We start from the raw sequence: 12,796 nt of genomic DNA on the forward strand, positions 1-12,796 counted from the left end.
GACGTGTACTTAAATTACTCAGACGCTATCTCTAAGATGCACTTCAGAAAATCACTATGTTCATGAGAAATCACTTTCTTTTCCCACCATCACTAACAAGCACAGTGTAGCAGGGACATGGGAACACCTCCTTCTGCAATGTCCTCTCCGAGCCACTCCGCACTTGATTGGAAATTTCTCAACGTTCCTTCGCTGGGTTAAAATTCTGGAATAACAGTGTGAGTCCACACAGCACAAGGACGGCAGCAATTCATGTCTTTTTTACCAGCACAATTACAGATGACCAATAAACGCTGCACTAGCTGGAAAATTGCACAATTGCCGGTTCATTTTTTAAGACAATGATAAAGCAAGTAGAGACTAAATATTCTCTGAGCAGATGAACTGTTAATTTGTAAACATGCCATTGCCTATTTCACCAAAGCAGATAGTGCAGGCAGACTGAACACAGACCTACTGTCCTTCTGTGACAGGTATAATGTTTTCCTCAATATTTTTTTAGTGACAAACAGATGGAGCAGACTGGTGTTCTCCTGTTTCAATGGAACAGGTTTCAGGAACTGCTTAACATTCTTCCATTCCTTTGTGACAGGATCAAGTGTAAAGTGGTTGCTGTCAAGATCTATTTTGTCACTGTTAAGGAGTTTAACAGTTTCTTTTTGTCTCTGTGTTGCAGTACAAATAGAGTTCAGCGATATCAGCACTTCCCTGTTTCTCAAGATTGTGTGGATTAATGATCTCGTCTAATTGACAACAGATCAGAGGGACTGAACAATCTCCTTCCATTCCAATGGGACATGCTGAATGGTTCTGATATTTAAATCACAAGTGTTCAGTGTTCAGCAGCACCCTGCCTGCATGTGTGCTGATATTATCAATTTCTTTTCAGGTAGGGGTCCTGTGCAAACAGTTAAGACCTGAGAAAAGTTTCCTCAAATGCAGGAATGGGTATTTACAATGCTGGCTTCAGTATTGCCTGAGGTTTGCCAATTACCTGACACGTATGACATTTCCAGCAAAATTTAACCACATCCTTATGCAGTAAAAAATGCTTTCGCATTTTAACCTGAGATTTTCTCCGACTGGTCATTCATGTGCTACCTGCAACACCGCATTTTTATAACCCACTTGAATATATGATGGTCTCCATTTCCTCATCAAGACATAATCTTAAACGAGAAACATTTGGGAATACATGTCGATTCTTTTTCTGCGTACGTTTTTTTGATATAATTGCTTCACTTTTCTATCTTTCTGTTATAGCACAGATAAATATTTAAAAGATAAAAAAATCCACTTTACCCTCCATCTGTGCATGATTTGGCTCAAACATTCAATCAAACATGACTTCTGAAATCTCTACATTAACATTCTTCTCTTTATTTATGGAATTCTCCTCTTTTTTTCAACAGGTAACTTTGTGATCTTGTTATCACACAGTCAAGAAAAAATCAAATGCTAACACTTCCTTTAAGAACTCTGTTGCCTGATTCTCCACTGGCTTTTCGACTACAGCAGGCAGCACCCCTACCTGTGGGCCAGCTATATCGGTATAAAGCGCAAATTGAATTCCTGAAGTTGATTTTCTCCATTATTCTTGGCAACACTTCTCCACTTTTCTCTTGACACTCCAATCTCACTCTTCATAATGGATAACTTCTCGTCATACCATGAATTCCATGGACACACACATTTCCCGGCAATATTCTTTCTACATTACATATCTCTTTATTCATCAACATCAAAGACTGATGTGACCTGCTTCATGTAACGTCTTTACCTACTGCTCCTGGTCTATGCGGCCTTAAAATCATTGCAATATACAGCACAGAAACCGAACCTTTGGTTCAACATGTCCATGCCGACCAGATATTCCAACCCAATCTATTCACACCTGTCATTGCCCGACCCATATCCCTCTAAACCCTTCCTATTTATATACCTATCAAGATGAATTTTAAATTTTGCAATTACAATGGCCAAGATGTTGGATTTCTCACTCTCCACGGGCGAGTAAAACCTTTACTAACACCTTCCACCCCGACCTCAAATTTACCTGGACCGTCTCAGACTCCTCCCTCCCCTTCCTCGACCTCTCCATTTCTATCTCGGGTGACCGAATCAACAAGGACATTTACAATAAACCGACCGAATCCCACAGCTACCTAGACAACACCTCCTCCCACCCTGCCCCCTGTAAAAACGACATCCCACATTCCCAATTCCTTCATCTCCGCCGCATCTGCTCCAAGGGGGACCAGATCCAATACCGAACAACCCAGATGGCCTCTTTCTTCAAAGACCACAATTTCCCCCGAGATGCTGTCAACGATGCTCTCCACCGCATCTCCTCCACTTCTCGCTCCTCCGCCTTTGAGCCCCGCCCCTCCAATTGCCACCAGGGCAGAACCCCACTGGTCCTCACATACCACCCCACCAACCTCCATATACATTGTATCATCCGTCGTCATTTCCACCAGCTCCAAACGGACCCCACCACCAGGGATATATTTCCTTCCCCTCCCCTATCAGCATTCCTAAAAGACCACGCCCTCCGTCACTCCCTCGTCAGGTCCACACCCTCCACCAAGACAACCTCCATTCCCGGCACCTTCCCCTGCAACCGCAAGAAATGCAAACCTTGCACCCACACCTCACCCCTTACTTCCCTCCAAGGCCCAAAGGGATCCTTCCACATCCGACACAAATTCACCTGCATCTCCACACACATCAGTTACTGCATCCGCTGCACCCGATGTGGCCTCCTCTACATTGGGGAGACAGGCCGCCGACATGCGGAACATTTCAAAGAACACCTCTGGGACACTCGCACCAAGCAACCCAACCACTCTGTGGCTCAACACTTCAACCACTCTACCAAGAACATGCAGGTCCTTAGACTCCTCCATCGCCAGACCATAGCAACAGGACGGTTGGAGGAAGAGCACCTCATCTTCTGCCTAGGAACCCTCCAACCACAAGGGATGAACTCAGATTTCTCCACTTTCCTCATTTCCCCTCCCCCCCACTATGTCTCAGTTCCAACCCTCGAACTCAGCACCACCTTCCTAAACTGCAATCTTCTTCCTGACCTCCCACTCCGGCCTATCACCCTCACCTTATCACACTCACCTTAACCCCCTTCCGCCTATCACATTTCCAACGCCCCTCCCCCAAGTCCCTCCTCCCTACCTTTTATTTTTGCCGGCTTGGCACACCTTCCTCATTCCTGAAGAAGGCCTCAGTCCCGAAACGTCGATTCTCCTGCTCCTTGGATGCTGCCTGACCTGTTGCGCTTTTCCAGCAACACATTTTCGGCTCTGATCTCCAGCATCTGCAGTTCTCACTTTCTCCTATTAAATACGGTTCTCCAGGTAGGTTCATTCATTAAGTCAGGAGGTATGGGATACAGGGAGATTTTGCTATCTGTATTCAGAATTGTCTTGCTGTCAAAACCAGAGACGAGTTCAGTTGGAAAGTGGCCTGCCTGGAGGTCAGTGTTGAGTGGTGTTCCGTAGGGTTCTGATCGTGGGACTCTGTCTGTTGCAGTTTTTATCAATGACTTGGATGAGGAGGTTGAGGGGTGATTTAGTAAATTTGCTGATGACACAAAGGCTATTGCAGGCTGCAGCGTGACGCAGACAGGATGCAGAGCTGGGCTGAGAAATGGCGGGTGGAGTTCAACCTGGATAAATGCGACGTCATGCATTTTGGAAGGTCGAATTTGAATGGTGAATATAGGATTAAAGACAGGATTCTTGGCAGTGTGTAGGAACAGAGGATCTGGGTGATCAAGTACATATATCCCTCAAAGTTGCCACCCAAGTGTACAGGGTTGTGAAGAAAGCATTTAAGGTTTGGGTTTTAATTAATGGGTCATCGAGTTTAAGAGTCGCGAGGTGAGACCACACTTGCAATATTGTGTCCAGTTCTGGCGCCCTACTATAGGAAAGATGTGGAGGCTTTGGAGAGGGTGCAAGGAAGGTTTACCAGGATGCTGACTGGACTGGAGTGCTTGCCTTATAAAGAGAGATTGAATAAGCTCAGACTTTTCTCTCTGGAGAGAAGGAGGAAGAGAGAAGACGTGATCGAGGTGTACAAAATAATGAGAGGCATGTATAAAGTCAATAGCCAGAGACCTTTCCTCAGGGCAGGATGGACTGGCACGATGGGTCACAGTTTTAAGATATTAGTAGAAAGACTTAGAGGGCTCGCCTGAGGAAGGCATTTTACGTTAGAGCTGGTGGAAGCAGAATCAGTAGGTACATTTAAGTGACTGCTGGGCATGCATATGGATAGCAGTGAGTTGAGGGGTGCATACGTTGGATTATTTTATTTTACATTAGGATTAATCCACTGCGCAACATCATGGGCCAAGGGTCCTGTTGTGTGCTGTACTTTTCTATGTTCTATGTTCTATGTACTAGTATCCACCACTTCCTGTAGCAGTCCACTACACACACGCACCACCCTCTGTGTGAAAACGTCGCACCTTAGGTCTCTTTTATATCTTTCCGCTCTCACCCTAAACTTAAGCCCTTTATTTCTGGACTCCTCCACCCCATAGAACGGGCCTTCTCTGTTTAGAGCGGGGCTGGAAAAGCACAGCAGTTCAGGCAGCATCCGAGTAGCAGGGAAATCGACGTTTGGGGCAAAATGCCCTTCATCAGGAATAAGAGCTTATTCCTGATGAAGCGCTTTTGCCTGGAACGTCGATTTTGTTGCTCTTTGGATGCTGCCTGAACTGCTGTGCTTTTCCAGCACCGCTCTAATCTTGATTCTAATCTCTTGCATCAGCAGTACCCATTTTCACCCTGTCCATTCACCCTATCCAAGCCCCACATGATTTTATAAACCTCGATAAGGTCACCTCTCAGCCTCTGACACTCCAGGGAAATCAGTCCCAACCTATTCAACCTCTCCCTAAGAGCTTGAATACTCCAATCCTGTCAACATCCTTATAAATATTTTCTGAACCCTTTAAAGTTTCACAACATTTTCCCGATAGGAAGGAGACCAGAATTGCACGCAATATTTCAAAAGTGGCCTAACAAATGTCCTGTACATCCTAAACATTTCCTCCTAAGTCCTATAATCAATGTTTTGAACCATAAAGGTAAGCATACCAAACGCCTTCTTCACTAATCTATCTACCAGCGACTCCCCTTTCAAGGAGCTATGAACCTGCACTCCAATGTGTCTTTGTTCAGCAACACTCCCTAGGACCTTACCATAATCCTGCTAGAATCTTTACCTTTGCAAGCAAATGGTTTATGAAGAACTGGCACTTCCTTCTCCACAAACATCCAGTAAGGTTGGACATTCTGCTAGAGCTTTTTTTCCCAGCCAATAATGCTTTCTTTTACCACTCCAACGAAATTCACTGATTCATCCTGTTTTCCTACATTGGACTTCCCAGTGCTTTTTCTAAACGACCAACACCGTGAATTCAGATGGCCTACTTTATTACAGTGTACACACCCAGCCTTTTAACCTCTCTTTTCCCTTTCTGGATTCCCATTGTAAACTGTGGTAATCTATCTTTATTTTCTTCATTGAGGTCTAGTTTGCCCTTGTCACCTGAGGATTTCTCTTGAGCTTAATTTCTATGCCTCATGAATTGAAGTTGATGTCGGATTCAGCTGCTAATCTTGCTGTTTTAACTCTCTGATCTTCCACGCCAGTCTGCATGACTTCAAGAAATTATCTTTTAATTTTCTCATAAATTATTGTCTCTGATAGTGATATAGGTTGGATCTATTTTAAACGCCTTTATCCAGGAAACAAAATTAATTTGTTTGATCTTTTCACACTCAATGTATGGCTGACCATGACCCATCCTTATATTCCTGTAACATTGTCTGTAGACTGTAGGCACATGCTCATATACACTTCAGTATGGCTTTCTCACCCTCTCATACACCCATAATCCCTCTTCTGATTGTGATGCAAATATGTCACTTGCTATATCTACCAACTTTGTTTGGATCATTCAGACAAAATTGTGACTCACCACTTCATTTGTTTAGCCAGTTGCTGAAAAGAAATTAACAAGGCATCTACATCCTCCTCATCAAATCTATGCAGTACATGGATAAATTTAAACAGATTCCCGCTTCCTCCACCTTCCCCTCTACACTTTCAGGTTGACTTTCCCTTCTAAGTGCCAAGTTGTGAAGATCAAAGTCGATCTCTTTCTCCTTTTCCTCTCTCTATTTCCCTCTATTTCTTTCCATAAGGGCATTCCTCTCCTTTTCTTCCTTTACTGTGAGAGTGATTATTTCCTTTTTAATCTTTATTCTGCATGTACCGTAATCAAAACTGTTTCAGTTATTTTTTTACGTTCGAACTGCTTCATATCCAAGTGAATTCTAGTCAATTCCAAAATTTCTGATGGTGTTTGCTGAAAATGTAAATGTTGAGCGATTTCTGTAATTACTTCCCCTTTTCTCAGACGAAGGTAAACACGACTCCCAACTATCTGGCAATTCCAGCCGCCAAATCCAATGCATTTCCTCTGATGCTGCCTAATATGCTGTTTTATTTTTCCAGCAACACAGTCTGAACAGTCCATCTTCCTCAGGTACACTGGCACCACCCCCCACCTTTTCCTCCGTTACATCGATGACTGTATCGGCGCTGCCTCGTGCTCCCACGAGGAGGTTGAACAGTTCATCCACTTTACCAACACCTTCCACCCCGACCTCAAATTTACCTGGACCGTCTCAGACTCCTCCCTCCCGTTCCTAGACCTCTCCATTTCTATCTTGGGTGACCGAATCAACACGGACATTTACAATAAACCGACCGAATCCCACAGCTACCGAGACTACACCTCCTCCCACCCTGCCCCCTGTAAAACCGCCATCCCATATTCCCAATTCATTCGTCTCCGCCGCATCTGCTCCCAGGAGGACCTGTTTGAACACCGTACAACCCAGATGGCCTCCTTCTTCAAAGACCGCAATTTCCCCACAGACATGATCGACGATGCTCTCCACCGCATCTCCTCCACTTCCCGCTCCTCCGCCCTTGTGCTCAGTCCCTCCAATCGCAGCCAGGACAGAACCCCACTGGTCCTCACCTACCACCCCACCAACCTCCATATACATCATATCATTCTTCGGCATTTCCACGAGCTCCAAACGGACCCACCACCAGGGATATATTTCCCTCCCATCCCCCATCAGCATTCCGAAAAGACTACTCCCTCTGTGACTCCCTCATCAGGTCCACATCCCGCACCAACCCAACCTCCATTCCCAGCGCTTTCCCCTGCAACCGCAAGAAATGCAAAACTTGCGCCCACACCTCCTCACTTACTTCCCTCCAAGGCCCAAATGGATCCTTCCATATCCGCCACAAATTCACCTGCACCTCCACACACATCATTTACTGCATCCCCTGCACCCGATGTGGCTTCCTCTATATTGGGGAGACAGGCCGCCGACTTGCAGAACGTTTCAGAGAACACCTCTGGGACACCAGGACCAATCAACCCAACCACCTTGTGGCTCAACACTTCAAATCCTCCTCCCACTCCCCCAAGGACATGCAGGTCCTTAGAATCCTCCAACGCCAGACCACAGCAACAGGACGGTTGGAGGAAGAGCACCTCATCTTCTGTCGAGGAATCCTCCAACCACAAGGGATGAACTCAGATTTCTCCACTTTCCTCATTTCCCCTCCCCCCACCTTGTCTCCTTCCCAACCTTCGAACTCAGCACCACCTTCCTAACCTGCAATCTTCTCCTGACCTCTCCGCCCCCACCCCCATTCCAGCCTATCACACTCACCTTAATCTCCTTCCGCCTTTCGCATTCCCAACGCCCCTTCCCCAAGTCCCTCCTCACTACCTATTATCTTAGCCTGCTGGACACACTTTCCTCATTCCTGAAGAAGGGCCCATGCCCAAAACGTCGATTCTCCTGCTCCTTGGATGCTGCCTGACCTGCTGCGATTTTCCAGCAACACAATTTCATTTCAAATTGCTTTACCTTGTTCGCCTTTTGTAAAACCCCCATATCCCCGCCCCCCAGAAATCTGTCAGTGACTGAAAGCCATTACTGTACAAAACACTGTTTCAATCAACCGAATTCAACAACCAGCCCAAAAGTCACTGACACCTACCACTCGTCTTTGTATCCGACAACACTGAACCCGAAGTGAAATTATAGGATCAATGACAGCTAGAACGCACTTCCTGTTATGGACTTGGCCAGACGCCCTGCAAATATTTTAAAAAGGTGGCCTGGCCCCTAAGCTTTTCTAATTATAAAGGAAGATGTGAAGTGCGTGTTCCCGCTGTGATACAACTCGTCAAATCACTCAGCTTTAAGCAAAACAAAAATCATTTAAACACTACACTGGAAACACATCCAAAGGAAAGCAGAATGTTAATTAACCTAACAGTGGAAAATCTCCGCCGATCCGATGCAGTAACAATGAATAACTAATTGGTCCAATACAGTAATAGCTGATTAATGGCAAAAAAGGTAAATACAAACACAGATTCATACAGGTCGGAGGGAACAACATCCAAAGAGAGAGACTTCAATAGAAAGTTAGAAAAACCCTTTACTGAAGCTTGCAACTCGCCAGCATTCCAGCAGGACAGCTAAACAATCTCGAGGAATAAACTTGAACTCGGCGAACTGGCCACTGCCATTCCATTATTGAACGAGACGCTAAGGCACCTCTGCCTTTAGGACCTCTCCAGGAACAAGGACGAAATGACCTTTATAAACTGACAGCATCGTCACACACTCAGTGCTTTATATTTATACCACTTCTCTAGTGATGGCTTTGATCCTTAATTCCACCCTCTATTCTTTATCATTAACAGCTCGCTTGAAGATATTTAATGCTTTCTGGAAGGAACACTGAAAAACATTTTGTGCTGTGTGTTCATTCCCAGGCATTCAGACGAATTCTAGTAAGTTTCCGACTTGTCAAGTACGTTTTACTGGCTGGGAGGATGGAATTCAGTCCGATAACTTTCACGTAAAATTAGGGAGGAGGTGGAAACAAAATTCTCCAAAGTTGTTAATCTAGTCATGGTCCCTTATCCATTATTCGCAACTGAGTAGACAATTTCAGAAACTGGACAATTGCTCGAATGTGATGAGCTACAATACACGTGTGGAGTCAACTGTTGGCAGTTGGGAAGACCAGACCACAGACCATAATGGGATTAATGACAAAAAAAAACAATTCACAAGGCACGGTTATCTTTTACAAAGGACAATTGTTTAAATGCATAAATAAGTTAAAATACATGACATTTGGGGTCCAACGCAGAGAAGAGAATGAAAGTGAAGTCTAGAATGCCAGGATCAGATCTTAGTTTATTTAGTGTATTATGGAAATAAAACATTCTACATGATTGCAACTAATGTAAGTGATGAGTTGACATAATTGACTCTCTGGAGATGTGATGCATGTATAAATACAGATTACATCTGCCTAATGTTGGTCATACTGCAGCCATAGAACTTCTATTCCGACAGAAGTCATTCATTTTCAGAAATGGAGAAACCACCGATTTTATTATTGAAGGAGATTTATTATCCACTTCTTGCAGCTGTTTGTCTTCCAGGTAAGACATTGAACTTGTTTCTTTCGAGTTGATTTTAATTTATCCGTGTTAATGTTGCATATCATACATTTCCCATTGTCAGTGTTCACATATCATTGTCAAAAACAGTGTTTGAACACCTCTACTTTTTCCCTTTATCTGGAAGCATAGCTGATGTAATAACAACCCTCACAAAAGTGTCGCCTGCAAAGGCTTTTGTTGATCTTTCGACAGTCTGACAATACCATACAGATAGATGGGACCACATTAAATATGGGTACATTTCCTGTTTTGTAGATCACTCAGAAAGTATTCACATCCTCTTAAAAAGTATCTTCTCCTCTATTTCAAACATGTATTGCAATATTACCGAAATGCTCTGTCTCTTTTTCAGCGAACACGATGACTGTTATAATTATCGTACGAGGAAACTGTGGTCTTTCTAAATGCATTTCTGCTTATCTGGTAGCCATGGCAACATCGGATCTCTTGGTCATTATCTATGATGTTATCGCATATCGCATTTTGCATTATCATTTTCCTTTTTCCTTCTTCTCCTATACACCTGTTTGCAAGTTCATTATATACATAGGTGCCACCAGTCTCGATTTAACTGTTTGGTTCACCGTTTCCTTCACATTTGACAGATTTGTGGTGATCTGTTGCCAGAAGTTTAAAACACTATATTGTACAGAAAGAACCGCAACGGTGGTATTAATAACCATTTCGGTCCTGACCTTGTTAAAAAATATTCCACTTTTGTTTGCATATGTGTCAGAGCAAATCCTTAATAAAATCCAATGGGGCTGCCAGTCAAGCGTAACTTTCTTTGCTTCATCTCCAGGGATCGCGTTTGTCTGGGTTTACAGCACCTGGGTTGCTTGGCTTCCATTTGTCTTAATTGTCTCATTTAATTGTTTAACCATCCGCCGTATTGTAATGGCGAACAGAACTCGGATTAAACTCCATGGACACAGAAAGGAGAATCAAAGCAATACAGAGATGGAGAACCGGAGGAAGTCGATCGTTTTATTGTTCTCAGTATCTGTCAGTTTCATATTGCTTTGGTTGACACGTTCCGCTACTTTGGTCATTACCAGACTGTCAAACCCTAATTATTACCGAGGTGAATTTAACGACCCTAAATATATCGCAACTGAAACGGGAAATAGTCTCAAGTTGTTGAGCTGTTTCCTGAACCCATGTATTTATGCAGCAACCCAGAACAAATTCAGAGAGGAGCTGAAGAATGTGGTGAAATCGCTATTGAGACAAACTTTCAAATATATTTTTAAAACTGTGGACAAGGGAAATGTATTTTAGGGGAATATTTTTGTAGCTGAGACTTAATTTCATCTTGTTTCCCAAAATGGAGTTCTCTTCATCCCCCGGTAGTTAAAAACAAAATGATTCACGCAGTTATTTCATGGATTATCGAACCCCTAAATTCGACATGTGCAATCATTTCTGTTTAGTACGATGTTTGGTTGAATTGTTCAAATTGCATGTCCTTTCAAGGATGATATCTTCAAACTCAGGTATCAATGTTTAGCAAAATAGACTTGAGCTGTGATATTTTACACAAATATATGAATCTATTACTGATACCGGGATCAGATACTGAAAAATATGTTGCTGGAAAAGCGCAACAGGTCAGGCAGCATTCAAGGAGCAGGAGAATCGACGTTTCGGGCATCAGCCTTTCTTCAGGATTCCTGCAACACATTTTTCAGCATCTGATCTCCAGCATCTGCAGTCCTCACTTTCCATCGTGATCAGATGCGTCAGGTTGAAATTGTCTGGAAAAGGAAATCAAAGATATTTCCGCCTCAAAATGAGAGACTGGCGATTTTTATGCAAATTTTGCAAGAAAGACACTTGATTTTCCGAGATGACTACACACTGAAACGCCACCCTCAGCAACTTTCAACAGGCACAAATCAAACAAAGGAACGTCCATTCTTGCCGTCCTGGTTATTGCATGATAAGAAAAAAAATATGTTAACAGATGTAGCAAATAACCTCTGTCAATCAGCCCACAGTGTACACAGGTATAATACTGTTCTGTGCTGTACTTTTCTATGTTGTATGTTCTAAACCCGCATCCACTGCTTCTTCTGGATGTTCATTCAACAAGCGAACCTTTCTTTGTGGAAATTAAAAGAAATGACCTCATGCCTTTTTAGAATCTTTCTCCTTCCACCTTGAAAATTTATATCGTTGTCTTGATCTCCTCCAAGCTAGGGAAAATGAATTTGTAATTCACCTCATCCATACGCATCATGATTTTATAAACCTCTTCAATGTCAGCTCTGAACCTCCCATGTTTCAGTGGAAAAGTTCCTGCATATCCAGTCTCCAGTTATAATACAAACTCAGTTCCCGGTAACATCCTAGTAAACCTCTTCTCAGCACTCTCGAGCTTGATAAATCCTTCCTAAAAACGGGAGGACAGAACTGTATGCAGTACTCCAGAAGAGGCCTCCCCACATCCTGTGCAATCTCAAAATAACGTACCAACCCCACATCTGACCAATGATGGCAAGCTTGCAACACACTTCTTAATTACCCTATCAGCGTGTGATGGAGACTTGAAAGAATTATATACATGATCCTTGAGGTCTCTCTGTTCAACAAGATTACTGAAAGACCAACTTTTAACTGGCTATGGCTTGCTTTTTTTTATTTTATAAAATGCAATTTCTTGCATTTTCCAAACTAAACTCAATCTGCCACACTTCAGCCCATTGGCTCATACAGTCATAGATTCATAGAGATGGACAGCATGGAAACAGACTCTTCAGTCCAACCCATCCATGTCGACCAGATATCCCAACCCAATCTAGTCCCACCTGCCAGCACTCGACCCATATACCTCCAAACCCTTCCTATTTATATACTCATCCAAATGCCTCTTAAATGTTGCAATTGTACCAGCCTCCACCACATCCTCTGGCACCTCGTTCCATACACGTACCACCCTCTGCATGAAAATGTTGCCCCTTTGGTCTCTTTTATATCTTTCCCCTCTCACCGTAAACCTATGCCCTCTAGTTCTGGACTCCCTAACCCAGGAAAAAGACTTTGTCTATTTATCCTTTCCATGCCCATTACAATTTTGTAAACATCTATAAGGTCACCCCTCAGCCTCCGATACTCCAGGGAAAATAGCTCCAGTCTGTTCAGCCTCTCCCTGTAGCTCAGATTCTCCAACCCTGG

General features: G+C 43.5%; 1 protein-coding gene across 1 annotated transcript; it reads left to right on the top strand.

Annotated features, from left to right (window-relative positions):
- The first annotated feature begins 9,528 nt into the window (after positions 1-9,528).
- On the top strand, positions 9,529-10,900 carry LOC148136355 (putative G protein-coupled receptor 139). Its single transcript, XM_087983787.1, has 2 exons — positions 9,529-9,598; positions 9,972-10,900. Exons 1-2 carry the CDS (start codon positions 9,529-9,531, stop codon positions 10,898-10,900), a joined length of 999 nt encoding a protein of 332 aa, XP_087839913.1.
- The last annotated feature ends 1,896 nt before the right edge of the window (positions 10,901-12,796 follow it).

This window comes from Chiloscyllium plagiosum, unplaced genomic scaffold (assembly GCF_037043375.1).
Source record: "Chiloscyllium plagiosum isolate Xiang-an unplaced genomic scaffold, Cpla_swu_hap1 HiC_scaffold_46, whole genome shotgun sequence".
NCBI classification, from domain to species: domain Eukaryota; kingdom Metazoa; phylum Chordata; class Chondrichthyes; order Orectolobiformes; family Hemiscylliidae; genus Chiloscyllium; species Chiloscyllium plagiosum.